At 47.7% G+C, this 15782-nt stretch overlaps 8 protein-coding genes across 8 annotated transcripts; 4 read left to right on the top strand and 4 right to left on the bottom strand.

Moving 5' to 3' along the window:
• Nucleotides 1–459: 459 nt before the first annotated feature.
• On the bottom strand, nt 460–2070 carry N7446_012946 (uncharacterized protein; the record flags this gene model as incomplete). The annotated part of the gene is made up of 2 exons (XM_058521688.1): nt 460–1648; nt 1703–2070. 2 exons carry the CDS (start codon nt 2068–2070, stop codon nt 460–462), a joined length of 1557 nt encoding a protein of 518 aa, XP_058365165.1.
• Nucleotides 2071–2669: 599 nt separating this feature from the next.
• On the bottom strand, nt 2670–3963 carry N7446_012945 (uncharacterized protein; the record flags this gene model as incomplete). Its single annotated transcript, XM_058521687.1, has 4 exons — nt 2670–2767; nt 2825–3067; nt 3130–3604; nt 3667–3963. 4 exons carry the CDS (start codon nt 3961–3963, stop codon nt 2670–2672), a joined length of 1113 nt encoding a protein of 370 aa, XP_058365164.1.
• A 286-nt stretch (nt 3964–4249) lies between these two features.
• Nucleotides 4250–5255, top strand: N7446_012944 (dihydrodipicolinate synthase family protein; the record flags this gene model as incomplete). Its single annotated transcript, XM_058521686.1, has 2 exons — nt 4250–4645; nt 4719–5255. The coding sequence occupies 2 exons, from the start codon at nt 4250–4252 to the stop codon at nt 5253–5255; spliced, it is 933 nt and encodes a 310-aa protein (XP_058365163.1).
• A 342-nt stretch (nt 5256–5597) lies between these two features.
• Nucleotides 5598–6773, bottom strand: N7446_012943 (NAD(P)-dependent oxidoreductase; the record flags this gene model as incomplete). The annotated part of the gene is made up of 4 exons (XM_058521685.1): nt 5598–6051; nt 6115–6446; nt 6503–6691; nt 6744–6773. 4 exons carry the CDS (start codon nt 6771–6773, stop codon nt 5598–5600), a joined length of 1005 nt encoding a protein of 334 aa, XP_058365162.1.
• A 174-nt stretch (nt 6774–6947) lies between these two features.
• On the bottom strand, nt 6948–8998 carry N7446_012942 (fungal specific transcription factor domain-containing protein; the record flags this gene model as incomplete). The annotated part of the gene is made up of 4 exons (XM_058521684.1): nt 6948–8255; nt 8317–8451; nt 8515–8755; nt 8865–8998. 4 exons carry the CDS (start codon nt 8996–8998, stop codon nt 6948–6950), a joined length of 1818 nt encoding a protein of 605 aa, XP_058365161.1.
• A 1236-nt stretch (nt 8999–10234) lies between these two features.
• Nucleotides 10235–11610, top strand: N7446_012941 (TauD/TfdA family dioxygenase; the record flags this gene model as incomplete). The annotated part of the gene is made up of 4 exons (XM_058521683.1): nt 10235–10493; nt 10543–11029; nt 11082–11387; nt 11454–11610. 4 exons carry the CDS (start codon nt 10235–10237, stop codon nt 11608–11610), a joined length of 1209 nt encoding a protein of 402 aa, XP_058365160.1.
• Nucleotides 11611–12218: 608 nt separating this feature from the next.
• N7446_012940 (allantoate permease family MFS transporter) lies at nt 12219–13936 on the top strand (the record flags this gene model as incomplete). The annotated part of the gene is made up of 5 exons (XM_058521682.1): nt 12219–12612; nt 12669–12764; nt 12818–12918; nt 12974–13245; nt 13294–13936. Coding segments are annotated over 5 exons (1506 nt in total), but the record flags the coding sequence as incomplete, so codon positions are not given.
• Nucleotides 13937–14575: 639 nt separating this feature from the next.
• Nucleotides 14576–14893, top strand: N7446_012939 (uncharacterized protein; the record flags this gene model as incomplete). Its single annotated transcript, XM_058521681.1, has 1 exon — nt 14576–14893. One exon carries the CDS (start codon nt 14576–14578, stop codon nt 14891–14893), a length of 318 nt encoding a protein of 105 aa, XP_058365158.1.
• Nucleotides 14894–15782: the final 889 nt, after the last annotated feature.

The raw sequence follows: 15782 nt of genomic DNA, 5'->3' as shown, positions 1-15782 counted from the left end.
TTTGATATGTGTGAAAAGAGTTGGGCTCCAGCTAATCAAAAGTTACGAGCTCTGTCCACAAGCAAAGACGGAGGTTGTAAAAGGAACAGCAGAAGTGAACGCAAGAATAATTCCAATGTACCAGAATAGGAATTTTGATGATATACATTCTTACATTCTTTCGAGCTTCGATTCTGCGCCCCATAGTGTTTAGACTGGAGAGTAGACTGGTATAATAGCTAAACTCTACCAGGCTAATTGAAAGGTTGTGCTTACAAGTAATTGGAAGAACACGTAGGCTTCAAACAAAAGCTGTACAGGTTGATGTTTCTACTATCTCAGCAGTATCCTATAAGTCCAAGTCCTAACGCGGCACACTCCGATTGAAAACAAATATTCCACCTTGGATGCCCAAGCTCAGCCAGGAAAGACTCGAATGAAAGAACAAAAATACCACGATCCCTGTCCAAGCGTAAAGAATCACAGCACATAGCGAAAGGCTGGCTGCTCGAAATCAGTCAAATCCAGGAATTCAGAGCCAGGGGTAGCATGCGCAGCGTCAGAGTCCTCGATCGCCTTGCGGTCGCGTCTCTTGTTCTCCACGATGTTGATTACCCGAATTACTGCCAAGGTGACCGCTGCCAAAGCATACATGATGGCGACCATCAGCTTGCCATCGAAATATTCAGGCGCTTGGGTTGAGCGGAATGTTTGAGGACCGATCCAGTTTCCGGCTGCGTAGGCCAAGATCTGGAGGCCGTTCACTGTTGCTTTCTTCGTGTACCCTAGAGTGTTGTTCGAAATCATCACCATAACGAGACACCAGGCAGTTCCAGCGGCACCGATGAAGTAGTACCCGATCAGTAAGGCGGCTTTGGCATCAAGGGGGATCACAGTCATCATGATACCACCAATCATGGGGATCATAATGGCGATTATAGCAAAGAGTGTGCGATCAAAGAATCGATCGGAGAGATAGGTCAGTCCCAGTTTACAAGCAATGTCCACGAGGCCCATTGGCATGTTCAAAATCAGGGACATGCGATTGGAAAATCCAAAGGAGCTGATGATGATAGAGCCAAAGGTCGTAATTCCCCCATTGGGGATATTCATCAGCAGCGAGAATAGCACGTAGAGATAGGTGCGCGGGTCGCGGAATGCTTCGAAGAATTGGGGCCATTTCCATGTTTGACTGCCGATTCCTTGGAAGTTGCCCCGAATGCGATCAATGGCGATAAGCTTCTCGCGGTGATTCAAGAACCGGGCCTGGATTTGATTGTCGGGCATGTACCAAAGATATAGTATGCCCGTTAGGACAGTCGGCAGGCCAAATACCAAAAAGAGGATTTTCCAGACAGCGATGGTGGTTCCGTGTACGCCTGCTAGGCCGTATGCGATGGGCCCAATAAGCAGCTGGGCCAATCCGTTACAACTGAGCCAAAGGCCCATGCGCCTGGCTTGTTCCTCTTTTTTATACCAGCAAGAAGTGAACAAGACAAAGGCCGGCGTTACTGTTGCCTCAAATGCGCCTAGGAAGAAGCGGACGCACAGTAGGCTCGCATAGTTATGAGTGGCTGCGTGGCAGACCAGTGCGATACCCCAGAGCAGGATATTGAGTGAGCTGTATTTGCCCAGGGGCAGACGGCGAAGCAGATAAGTGGTGGGGAATCTAAGCTTATACATCAGCAACCTGTAGAATATAGCAGCAGGAGAACAGACTTACTCCCAAAAAATATATCCAGCATAGAAAATACTCGAGACCCAGCTATATTGCTGCGAGTGGGCGTCCAAATGAGTGTCTTCCCGAATGCCCATAAGCGAGGCATAGTTCAATGATGTTTTGTCGGCAAATTGAATCAAATAGACCCAACAGAGCAAGGGCATGAGGACGCGATCGATTTTGGATAAAACCTTCTTGGCCTCGTCCGGGGTATATTCAATCTCCTCTGCGTTCATGAATTGGAGAGCAGGATCGATGTCCCGGACCTCGTGCTGCTTCAGGTCTCCATCCTGAATGTCCATGACCGCTTGCTCCGTATCACGCTTTGATGGAACCTCGGATAGCTTCATATCGTTTGACACTGTGGTCATGTTGTCTCAGTTTGATGCACCTTGTACAAAAGAGCCTCGAATGCCAGAATCACGAAGCAATGGCTTCCTCTTTAAATCCCCTCTCTGATATTGGGTCATCGGGAGGGCATTTGACAGCCTATGAGGAAGTGGCCAACCTCACAAGCTGTACCCCGGACTTTGTGGAGGTGGACATATCTCTGGTGGAGCTCCATCTTGACACTTTGTGGACGGGCTTATCAGAAGGTTCTTAGTCGAAAGTTTACTTGTTGGCGTACCACGTAACCCTTGTGCGCCCGGGAATAGCCGATGCAAATAGGAATTTACTTATCCGGCATTGGGACTATCTATCTGTGACTCAATTGAGTTCATATCTGATACTCGACACAGTCCACCGACAACGATAATCCATCTTATCGCTTCACTGTCTGATTGATGCATTCGGCAACGTACCGAACATTAGACCCGTTGAGCCCCGCAATAGATACCCTCGAGCTCTCGGCCATATAGATATGGTATTCCTCTATGTCAGACACATGTCAGCTAGCCCTCTCAGGCCCGAAAATATGGAACTTTTATCCGGAAAACAATAATTGCACCTCGGAACACCTGGTTTCCATTCACTTACTTTGTAAATGGTGTACTTGATCCGGGGTGAGACCAAGGATGCAGAACATCCCTTTTTGCTCGGTGATGCGCTTCCAGTCTCCAGGGGTGCCTAAGAAACCATCAGTGACATTCCATATGAAATCCTGAAAGGGTTCGGAAAGCGTACGAAGTTCAGTCAAACCTTGATATAATTGGCAACGCATTTCTGCCATTCGCGAACTCATTGTGACGAGATCTTTCCGCCACTGTGCGTAAAGCTCCTCGTCTTCCAGAACCGCAGCTACGATGCGTGCGCCGAATGCAGGGGGGTTAGATATTTCAGCACGGATCATTCGTGCCAGACTTGATTCGACGGCAGCTGCGATCGTGGGAGTATTCGACGAAAAGGCACACAATCCGACACGCTCGCCTGAACATTCGTCACAGGTTAGCATAAGACGGAGAAAGATAGCACTAGAATCATCTTCATACCATAGAGTCCCATACTCTTGGCAAAAGAAAGACACACGGCGATCTCAAGACCAAGCTCATCGGCGAAATATCGGATGGCAAATGCATCGCGATCGTAGTCGCCCGAAGTCAATCCCAAGTACGCGGCGTCAAAAAGGGGGAAAAGCTGCCGCTCCTTCACAATAGCACCGATCTGTTTCCATTGGACTGGACTGCAGTCCCAGCCACTTGGGTTATGGGCGCTGGCATGAAAGACAAATATGGACTTTGGGGCTGCCTCGTTCAGTGTTTGGATCAATGATTGCATGTCGACACCGGCACTAGACGAATAATTGAATTCTCGGACTGCGAAGCCAATTGATTCGAAAACCTGGCGGTGGTTCGACCAGCTAGGCTTGGTTATATACACGGTTGTATCGCGACCTAGCACCTGCTTAAGCATTGTTCCGGCGATGTGGAGTGCCCCTGTACCGGACAGAGCTTGACAGGATGCGACCTGGAGGAGCCCAAGAAGTCAATGCCGGAATGACCATCTGAAAGAAGATGAATATTACTTACTCGGCCTTCACGGATTGCGGCGGAATGCTTGCCAAAGACCAAATCCGCTGCCAGTGTCCGAAATGATGGGAGCCCTAGAATCGGGAGATATTCATGGTTGGAGTCCTTGATCTTCTCTTTTGCCGATCGCACCGCGGGCAAGATCCAAGGGTTGCCATTTTCGTCTTTGTACGTTCCTTGCCCAAGATTTACTTTGCGCGCAAGTGGATCGGCATTGTATGTTTTGGTGAGCTCGAAGATAGCGTCCGGGGGCGTATAGTTCACGACCTCGAAAAACGAAGGAGAAACAAAGCTCATTGTGCCGGTCAGGTGGTAAGTGATTTTTGAATGTAAGTAGAATATTCAGCAAAGGAAGAAATAGCAAAAATCAATGCAGTCAGTTATATTAGCCTTGATTGCGTTATGTGCCTTTCAATCCATAATGGCGGAGCCCGGCGATGGACAACAAGGTGGAGCTCCACCGACAAGACAATTACCAGTCGAGCTCGATGAATATGAGGGCAAGTGGGAGCAATAAATAGCTGTCAGCATTCCAATACTGTCAGCATTTCTTCAATCCCTCACATTCAAACATCATAACGAAATGGCACCAGCAAAGCCCAACTTCGGTGTCTATACGCCACTAGTAACGTTCTTCGAGGAGGACGAGTCCCTCGATCTCCAAAGCACATTGGCTCATGCGAAGCGCATGGCTGAAGGCGGGGTCACCGGCATTGTGCTTCAGGGAAGCAATGGAGAGGCTCCCCATCTGGATCATGGCGAGCGCAAGACTCTGGTGCGCTCTGTCCGCGACTACCTTGACCATCTGGGCTATACAGGATTGCAGTTGATTGTCGGTTGTGGCGCACCTAGTGTGCGGGAAACGCTATCATATATCTCAGAGGCTAAAGCTTCCGGTGCCAATTTTGCTCTCGTGTTGCCACCGGCATACTGGGTTGCAGCCATGAATGCATCCGTTATTGGAGGCTTCTTCCATGATGTAAGATCTTTCCATATCCTTAAGGAAAACCCTCTCTCGTGTTTTAATGGTCTAACAATACTTGAAAATGCAGGTGGCATCTCAATCCGAGCTTCCTATTCTCATATACAACTTCCCTGGCGTGACAGGAGGAATCGACATCAGTTCCGACTCCATAATCCGCCTAGCCGAGTCCAATCCAAATGTTGTCGGGTGCAAGCTCACGTGCGGCAACGTTGGAAAGCTCCAACGTGTCTCATCTGCACTTTCAGAGACATCATTTGCTGCGTTTGGTGGAAAGTCAGACTTTTTCCTTCCCGCGCTCGTCGCTGGATCGAACGGGATTATTGCCGCACTCGCCAACATTGTACCTAAGCTGCATGTGGAGGTATTGCGGCACTATGAGAAGGGCGAGCTTCAGGCAGCACAAGAGCTTCAGTCCAAGCTCAGTCATGCAGACTGGGCCCTCACCAAGGTGGGCATTGCGGGTGTCAAAGCTATTGTGTCCCATCATTTCGGATACGGTACGGGCCGGGGACGCAGACCACTAGGGAATACAACAATCGCGACCTTGAGCCAAGGAATTGTGGCTCCAATAAGTGAGGTCGTTGATCTGGAGAAACGTTTGTAAAGGTGTATGGGATTGGCAGGGGCAACCTGTATATTCTGGAATGACTAAATGAACATGAAATCTGAGAGTTAACGTTAGAAGAAAGAAATTGAGAAACAGTCTATACTATCTGGTTAAGAGAGTAAATTCCGCCTACGAAAATTCTGTGACTTGGGTGGAATTTGGAATTACATAGAAATTTAAGCTGTCTGTAGAAAAAGCACTGCTACCATCAAGCATCAGGCGTCTTTCTGTTCTAAAGCTTAACGCTCTTAATAGCTGGTTCACTCGCAAGGCAACGTACATGGCCTTATTGTATTTTCCTTTTTGGAAGGAAACAAGCCAGGAAGCGTTGAGTGAATCTTAGATCAATTTCAAGTAAAAACACAAACGTTCTGTTTGGTCAGAAGCAAAAGACTCAGTTTCCCTGTCGACTGTTTTCGCTCCAAAAGACAGGCCCGCTTCCATTCGCCCTGTTCCATACATGGCTGAACTATCCAAGCACTCACCAGCATATTCTCGGGCTGACATAAGACGATGTGATGCAGTTTCGAGCGTTGGGAGACGCGTTGAATGACTGGCAGCGATGGAGAGAGCGTGGTTCATGTCTTTGCTTGCAAGGGCGGCTGCAAACCCGGGAGACGTGCCCAGTGGCGGTGCATACGCGCCAGTAGTAATACGTTTGGAGTAGCTCTCGAGCACGGGACCAAACATATTGCCAATAAATTCCTCCAACTGTTGACTGCCAATCCCCGTCACTTCGGCAAATACTTGTGCTTCGGCAACCACTTCCATGAAGCTGATAACGAGGATATTTCTGGGGAAAGGAGTGAATTAGCTCAACGTTGATGATTGTTTCACAGATTGAGCTGATGCTTACCCAGAAATTTTGAGGAGGCTGGATTTTCGCACGTCTTTTCCCATATCAATGATGCTACGTCCCATAACGTTCGTGATAAGAGGTTTGATTGTCTCAACTGCCATAGCAGGTCCGGCTACCGCGAAAATCAGCTTCCCAGCGGCTGCCACGGGGCTAGCACCAAACACTGGAGCAGCTACGAATGCTGCTCCGTATTCACTGAGGCGCGATGTGGCCCATTCTGATGTTTCTGGATGAATAGTAGAAGTGTCTACAAATATTTTGCCTTTCAATGAATCGCCCGCGAATAGGGCCTTGTTAATCAGGTCCATTAGGACATCGTCATTGGAGATCTATTTGTCTTCGTCAATACAGCGCACGTCCTGTAACAAACAAATGCACTTCCTACCATTGTAAAAATTACATCCGAATGTCGGACGACATCTTCGAACTTCTCTTCAGGTATGGCTCCTTCACCACGCAGACTACCACCTTTTGACAAAGTGCGGTTACTGTAACGAAGTGGCGACAACTTGTTGCTCTGAAGATATTTTTGGAGATTGAGGGACATTCCCAGCCCCATCGATCCAAGGCCATACTATTGACGCCCGGTCAGCAAATGAGCAACCAAATAAGGGATGATAACCTACCCAGCCAACTCTCAGTGTCGATGATGTCATTTTGGCTCTTTAGATTGCAGTTGCTCGATTTGAAAACTTTCCGGAAGCCTTTAGCTTCCTCGCGGGTTTAAAACGGATTGCAGTTAAGGTTGACCGAACTTAAGGAACCGAATGGGATGTGGAGCTCCACTTGGTGTACCCACCGTCCACTCGCTCGGACAACACCCGACGGGTTCACTCGGGCCCAGTACCCGGGATCTCGCCCAAGACAGCCAGCATGGAAGGCCCGATCCCCCACACGGATCTTCGCTGACAGAAGGCCTTGATTAAATTGACAAATAGTGACTCTCCTTCATCAAGCAGACTAACGAAAGCCTCCCGATCCATAGTCCACAAACGGGGGTCTCGGACCCGATCATTCTCTGTGGAGAAATTGAGAAGGGCGGACTCCATAAGGGTGTTGAAGATCAACATGCAAGATTCCGAGGTTTTTGGGAGTTCGTTGAATGTGTTCAAGTGGTGACGGATATCGGTGCTTGCGCGTTTGAGCGCTCCCCAGATACATAATAAAACACCGTAACTGGTCACGGTGACCCATGGTGCTTCGCGGACCACTTTATCCTGCTCCTCCCCGGAGATTCTGGACAATGCGCCAGATAGATCATTCAAAAGAGCCAAAATTCCCTCATCGCCACCGACATGGTGAAGAACAAGAGGTGCTGACCGTCGGATCGCGACAAGGTTTCCTTGAGTCAGGTGAGTGGAAGCAGCCATCCCAGCTATCAAACTGTTATCCACAATGCCTCCTACCAAGAGCTGATCGGGGCGACATAAGCTGATCTTGAGAGAAGAGATGAAGAGCTCGTTCGTTCTCCATAGGAGAAACTGGGGGTTGTCACCAGTGTAAGCCTGCTTCTTGACAATCTTCGTAATTGCTTCTATTGCCGTGTGCACTTGTTTATTCTGAGCCTGAGTCAGTATATGGAACGGATTCGGATCGGATGGACTGGGCGGCATCTGATAGTAACACCGCGTAAAGTCCCGCACAAGAGCACCCATGTTCGTCAGAACGCAAAAAGCGGCAAAGGGGGATGCCTCTAGCGCTGATAAAAGTTCCGAGTCCGGTGTTTCGGTCATGAGTTGCTGAGTAGCAATTGTCAGAGAGGCGGTCCCAACGCCACGCGGCCCGTGTAACAGACTGTTGGCTGTTGTAAAAGTCGAAAGTCCAAAGTTCTCATTGAATCTCAAAAGCCATATCTCGGAGTTTTTGGCTTCCCACAAATTGATAGGGAAGGGAAGCTCCCAGCCAAGTTCCATCGGTGACATCAAAGGCCGAGAATTGCAGGGCGAAAACGTGTGTGAGTCCAGGAAGACTAGAGTGTACAGCGACAGTCTCATCGATTCAGTGGTAATATAGGACATCCACCGTGTATAGAGAGTTTGCGAATCATCTCTGGGTGAATTGTAATCATGCTGATACATCCAAGACTGGGCATCTGGCATAGCGATACCCTGTTGGGACAGACCAATTTCGCGTACAGCCTATATCAAAAGATAAGTCTAGGTAAAGGGGAAAAAGGAAATTGCAGAAGACAATACTGACATCAATAAGTTGCCGCAGCATCTTTTTCACGGTCTGGAATTGACCTGCTTCGCTTGCGTATACCCCGTAGATTATATAGAGAAGCCACGCTTGCATGACCCAGGGCTGTCTGATCTCACTGCAATTCAAGGAAACCTATTTCAATATTGATTAGAACGTTGCTCTCATACGACACGATAGTGGAGTCTCATCATATACCATATGCCGAAGCTCTTCCTGTCCACTTTGCCATATAGCTTGACGCCACTGTGCGAGAGCTCGCGTCTCCCCATGATCATATAAGTTGGGAGAAAATAAGCTTCCAATGACAGTAACGGCCTCCAGCAGTAACTTCGGCGTCAAGGATACAGTGAATGTAGGTCGATGCAACAGAGGGAAAGACGGATGGAAATGCTCAAAATACTGCTTGACGTATGTTTCTTCGTTATTGGCGTGGTTACTGTGGATTAAGTTTCCGTTGTTAGACGTGTCATTTCAATCGATGAGTCCCCCTTACTGTGGAACGACATCGGACGCAATTAATACAAATCAGCTCAAGGCAAGCATACCTCAGCGAGGGAGATGAGAGACTTTGGGGTAATCCAGTAGCAAATGTACTGTGCTCTTCCCAAAAAGCTTCGTCGGTCACGACAGGTTTGGCTGGGTTAGGGTTGGTGGTCAAAGGTGGTGTTATGCCGACCATTGCCGGGGGGTATGCACACCCTCCCACGGTACATGTGGCTGAGATGTCTGAATCGGAGATCCTGTCGCACGGCAACGATCACCATGTCGTTTATATACGTCGCTGCAAGATTTTCAGTTTTATTGCAATGCATGGCGGGCATGAAAGTGGAAACAAGACCTTCGGGAGAATCGAGCATGACATCTGCCACACTGGAAATCCTTGCGCGAAGCGCCACCATGACCTTGTAGAGCATCAATATTTGGAGTTTTCTATGAAGGAATATTCATGCAGACTTACGTGCACGCTTATGCCGCTGTAGATTTTCCTGCGGCAGACCGGATCGGCGTCAAAACTAGGCAGAGGAGATAAGGAGCTGGGGTACTTACACTCCGCGTAAAAGTTTTTGAGCATTTATCACAGGGAAACGGACGATGCGGGTCGACGCGATTGCCGCCCGTGATGTCTGAGATGTTTCTAGTGGTTTGACTCATTTCATTCATATATGGGGATCGAATACAGAGGCTGGGGAAAGATGGTCTTGACTAATGGGCGCACGTGCCGTTATCTTTCGCCTCAACTTTAACTTGATAAGCTGAACTTCATAACATTGAAGGAGCATCTTGTTGGATTTTTGTATAGATTCTAATCTGAAGTTTCAATATGTCGATCGGAGGAGGGAGGTATTGAGAGGCCCTCACTCTTTGCTCTACGATTTTTGCCTTATTGGACGCTAATCAGCTAATCCCGAGACGATATTGCGTCGATCGCGTTTAGATGGTGCGATCGTAGCTATTAGACAGAGATATACTAGGAGCACCTTTATACTACAGTTCTACCTCGGGAGACATAGATAGCTTCATCTTTTATCTCCGTATACTGGTCTCACTTCTTTTGATCTCTTTTTCCGCCGGCTTCGTAGCTCGTTTTTGAACACTTTGTAATAAAAGTAGGCCTCAAGAAACTAGAGGACTTCTGCTAGAGGTATTGTAATCTATTGTTCTGATCTAAATATTTGAGACCCCGCTGTAACTAATTTTCCTAACTTCACTGGCTATCTCGCGCTTTGCGGGGTTGATGTCGTGATAACTAAGATATTTTTGTTAAGTTACACGGCTATGTCGCGATCATAAATGCTTAAGACCTAAGTGAGGCTTATCAACCTTCGCAGTTTAAATGACCACTTCTCTCTCAGTGACTATCCTTTTTTTTTATCACACCTTTGACCACCACGAACGTTAGATTAACATATCCAATATGTCTGCTACTGAGACTATCACTGTACCCGTCCAGCCTGATATTCAGTATCATCCAGAATATGAGAAATATAAAGAGCGTACACGTCGCCGCAAGGCGACTGAGACTCTACAGACCTCTTTGCCCGCGGGGTTTCCACAGCAGCTCATATCACCACTTGTTTGGGAAGGAAAGGATGTTGAGAAAGGGGACGACTGGATTTATCATTTGAAAGATGATCAGTTGGATGAAATAGATGCTGCTCTGAAAAGCTTCAAAGGTGTAACTGCCCAAAATGATTAGTATCAACTTTTTGCTAATTTGACCAGCTCTCAACCTTCCTCTGGGACATATCAACCAGTCAACCTTCCCTCTTCCTACCCTTCGACCCACACTGCGAGACTTGTCAAAGGAAATCCACACTGGTCGCGGTTTTGTCGTTCTCCGAGGCCTGCGTATCGATGAATACTCCCGCGAAGACAATATTATTATCTATACTGGAGTATCGTCTCATATCGGAAATATCCGCGGGCGCCAGCAGGATACCCGACTGGCCAACGGCACTTCGCCCGTGATATCGCATATCAAAGACCTCACTAGCACAACTGAGCGGGAGAAGATCGGTGCGCCCTCGAACACGGCCGATAAGCAGGTTTTCCATACCGATGCCGGTGATATCATCTCACTGCTATGTCTCAATCGAGCCGCGGAAGGAGGTGAGAGCTACCTGTCTAGTAGCTGGCACGTCTATAATATCCTGGCTAAGGAGAGACCGGATCTTATTCACACTTTGTCTCAGGACTGGCCAGTCGATGGGTTAAGTGTCCCGAAGTAAAAGAGAATAATCCTTGCAAGCTAATACGCCCAGGTTCAACAATCCGTCCAAGCCCTATACTCTCCGCCCTCTGCTGTATCATCAGCCTGCTACGGCAAATACACCCGAACGCGTTCTTATTCAGTACGCCCGCAGATACTTTACTGGCTTCCTGGCTCAACCCCGGTCTAAGGATATTCCTCCTATCTCAGAAGCTCAAGCCGAGGCACTCGACGCGCTGCACTTCTTGGCGGAAGAGCATAGAGCTTCTCTGGATTTCCAAAAAGGTGATGTTCAATATGTGAATAACCTCAGCATCTTCCATGCTCGTAATGGATTTAAAGATGAGCCTGGCCACGAGTGAGTTGGAATTTCTTATATGGCCCGATGCTTCTTATCACACAGCTAACGGCATGATTGTATTAGGCGTCATCTATTGAGACTTTGGTTGCGAGACCCTGAAAATGCATGGGAAACACCCCGGCAGCTTCAGGATCGCTGGGATACGGTTTTTAAGGATGTTGCAGAGGACGAGCAGACTTTCCCTTTGGAGCCTGCTCTTCGTAAGAATATTGGATCTTGAACAATCGGTCATGAGTGCATGGAATGTCAGGTCAATATTCAATTCGCAGATCTAGACCTATTCAGTATTGTTTTTGGCTACATGCTTATTGGCTGTCCGTATCTTTGTCCTCATGTAGGTTTGTCCAAGCACGTCCCGCTGGGGCAAACAACATGCGGAATGACATTCCGGAGTACCGTTCCGCGCTTGTACAACTTCGCCTAGTGGAAAGTAGTATCCTAAGCGTATCAACAAGATCGGAAACATGAGGACAAAGCCCCGCTTTGAACCTGGGGTCTCTGTTTGTATTAAGATCAATATACTGAAGCTTAGAGGTGGACCAACTTTGCAGATGTGATTGTGACACCCTATTCCCAACTCCGTGCTAACACCAATAACAACCAAGCTATGTCTGGGCGCGCTTGGCATTCTCTACAGCGGAACTAATTCTCACCTTTAGAGTAAAAGGCGGAACGAATGCCAGATGGCCGTGCGGGGGAAGATCAGCAATACCCCGGATTTCCCCAGTCAACGCGGTTTTACAGCGCAATCGACTGCTGGTCAAATTGTACTTAAAAAGCTCACTTTCCGCGGTGTGTCCTACTCGATGTAACCTTACACATTGAGATATCGGATCCACTCGGATCACTTTATCATTATACCCTACTATATCCAAAATGGATCCCGAAAAAGAATGCGACCATGAAACAGTCGAAGATGTCAAGTCTCAGTCTTCAACACCAGAGCTGGATCGCTCAGCGGAGAAACGACTGCTCTGGAAACTTGACATCCACGTTGTTCCGATCCTTATGTTCCTTTTCTTGCTTGCCTTCCTTGATCGGATCAACATTGGAAACGCCCGACTCCAAGGTTTAGAGAAAGATCTGGGTATGGAAGGCCATGATTATAATATTGCGCTTTTTATATTCTTTATTCCGTATATTCTATTTGAAGTTCCCAGCAATCTCGTCTTGAGGAAAGTGCCACCGTCGTGGTGGTTGAGTGGGATTATGTTCCTGTGGGGTATGAACAGCCAAATTGAGCCGAGAGAGAGTTGCGCTAACTTTAAACGATATTAGGCATAGTGACAATCTGCCAAGGTGTAACTAAAAGTTTCGGTGGCCTCGTTGCATGTCGTTTCTTATTGGGGTTGTTTGAAGCAGGGTTCATGCCAGGTGTGTCAGTTGTCAAGTTGTGATCTCTCACTTGTTCTTCACTAATGTGATAGGTTGCATTTATTTGATTGCTATGTATTACAAGCGTCATGAATTGCAGTGGCGATTGAATGTCTTCTTCAGTGCTAGCATTCTGGCTGGCGCAGTTAGTGGAGTATGTATGTCCTGTGTGGTTGTGATACGTTCAGAGCTGAAACATCATCTGTTAGCTTCTCGCCTATGCTATCGCCCAGATGGATGGTGTGGCAGGTTATAGCGGCTGGCGCTGGATCTTCATCATAGAAGGTCTAGTTACAGTCGTTGCTGCTATTGTTGCCAAGTTCCTTATTGTGGATTGGCCAGAGAAAGCATCGTTTTTGAATGAGCAAGAGCGAGCTCTGCTGCTTCAGAGACTATCGGAGGACCATGGAGAGGCGCAAATGAACCGCTTCGACAAGCCAGCGATCAAGCGTACATTCTCGGATATCAAGCTTTATCTGGGGTGAGTATTGTGTCCTGTCTCAGGTCTGACACATATTGACATCTACAGTCCGATCATGTACTTTGGTATTGTAAACACCGGCTACGCTTCATCCTTCTTCACCCCAACAATTCTCAAACAACTCGGCTGGACATCCGTTCGAGCCCAAGTCATGAGTATCCCAATTTACATCGTCGCGACAGTGATCGCACTAGCCACAGCCTTCGCAAGCGATCGACTGCGCCATCGATTCGCATTTACATTGACAGGCTGTATCATCGCCACAATTGGGTACGTGATTCTGATCTGCCAGAAGTCAGTGCCCGTTGGTGCCCGATATTTTGCTCTGTATGCCATCACCGGCGGAGGATACATGACGCAGCCGATTTTAATGGGCTGGCTTAGCAACAACATGGGTGGGCATTATAAGCAATCGATTGCGTCGGCTATGCAGATCGGATTTGGTAATTGTGGCGGTCTCGTTGCCAGCAATGTCTTTTTTGATTCGGAGGCTCCAACCTATGCTACTGGTTTCGGTGTGAGTTTGGGTATGGTGTGGATTTGTGGTTTGGCGTGTGTTGTCTTCTTTACTTATTTGCATCGTGAGAATCGTCTCCGTGAGCAGGGTAAGAGGGATCATCGATACCAGTGGCCGCGGGAGGAGCTGGAGAACCTTGGAGATGATCATCCTAGTTTCAGGTTTACTTATTGAGAAAGATATAGGTGCAATAAAGCTGAAGTGCTATACATTTGTATAGATTTGGCAGTGATAGTGTGAGAATAACTCTACTCTAGACATCTAGATCATCTAGATCACACTAGTTAGGATCACATGGAGTAGACAACTGTGGAACAATTTGACTTTGACTGTGATGCCGACGAACGAGAGCGGTTTGACAGCAATGTGACATTAGTCCGGCGTTTTTCTTCGGTTTCTATTTGACCAAAGATGACCATTTCCCTGGGTCAATTCTCCTATCCTCACATACTCCATGGAACAGGTTTATGCCAAGCCCCACCCTACAGTGGGATCGGCATCTTCTCCCGACATGACGTAGCAGGCTTCACTGGATTCTCGTTCGACGTACGGAGCAACGATGAGCCCCAGTCGATCAGTTAAGCTCATTCGCATTCCATAGCGAACATCCTTGTCCCATAAGAGGAGGTGGAGCGGGCGACTAATGCATCGCAAACTCCATGGGCAACTCCAGCTCCAATAACAAGAGAGGCACGTCCCCCGCAGGTCCCGCATAAATAGTACCAGAAAGACTCCCAAGAGCCAATAATTCCTACTTAACTGCCGCTGCCGCCAGTCCCTCTCCACCTCTATCCCAGATCACCCCCGTTCACCATGGCGAGATCTCCCAAGAAAGGCACGCAGTCACTGCCCTCAGAAGGACCCTGGAAGGTTGACCATCCATTTGGTCCACCTCCAATCCAACGCTCTGTCTCCGGAGGCATCCAACGACTCCGAAATACCCTCTCCAAAATATCACCCTCTGCCCTCGCAGAGAAAGAACTCCTCCGAAAAAAGAACCAATACAAAATCCCTCTGACCGAGCGAAACGTCGACACGCTCGTCACAGAACAAGAATGCAACGAAGCCTGCAAACCCAGTCTGAACTCGCCCGAAATCCAAGTCACCGAATGGCTCCAGCGGGTATCATGATTGTCGCCAACACATACATACCATTCAAGCGAGAATGAGAATGAGAATGAAAATGAGAACGAGAATGGACATCAGAATCCGCGTTCACTGTGGGAATGCGAATGCGAATGCGACAGAGCTACATGTACATGCGACAAAGATACGCTAGACTTTTTCTCGACGTTTCGATCACTTCCACACCACCACCCCCGCACCCCAGAGCCCCGAGTACGATCAGAAAGTCAATCCCTAGCGATTCGGGGCCCAAGCCGCAGGAATCTTGGCTTGCCTTATAGGGTAAATCATCGACTTTCCCCTCTGGGTACTTCCGTGGGTTATGCTTGGCGTCAACGTCATGACGTGGATGGAGTATGTATGCCGAGACGGGACGCCATTCACTATGCTTTGAGCATTATTGGGACATTCTTTTGGGAGTTAGAATATATGTACTCTGACAGGTCTCAGTTTTATCATGTTAATATAATGTTAATATTATGAGATTATTATTATGACTTATATCCTGGACAGTTAAGGTGCTAGGCCTCTGAACTGGAAAAAGTCGGTGTTAGTGACACCAAAGTCAGATTAAATCCTTGGCTTATATCATTGTCTTTAGTTTATTGTCCATTTAACACAGGAGTTGGTTGATTGGATGCTACAATATGCGTTTACTACTAAATAGTGTTACTCAACCTCTTGCCAAGGTTGCGGACAGCCGGGGTATACCTCACTGCTTCCGGTAACTTATGTTTTACAATGTTACCTTATAAACTGGAACTTCCAAACGCACAAAACTGTGCCTAAATAGCATAAGGATAATATATACATCGCACAGATACTATCCAACATGAATATAACTACTTCGTAGTGTAGAGAAGAAGAGACCCACGATGTTTCTGAGTGGATCAAT

This window comes from Penicillium canescens (genome assembly GCF_028828765.1).
Source record: "Penicillium canescens strain IBT 15451 chromosome Unknown utg000011l_segment0_segment0, whole genome shotgun sequence".
In the NCBI taxonomy this organism is placed as follows: Eukaryota; Fungi; Ascomycota; class Eurotiomycetes; order Eurotiales; family Aspergillaceae; genus Penicillium; species Penicillium canescens.
The sequence above is the reverse complement of the archived record's forward strand: the minus strand, read 5'-3'. Positions and strand labels throughout refer to the sequence as shown.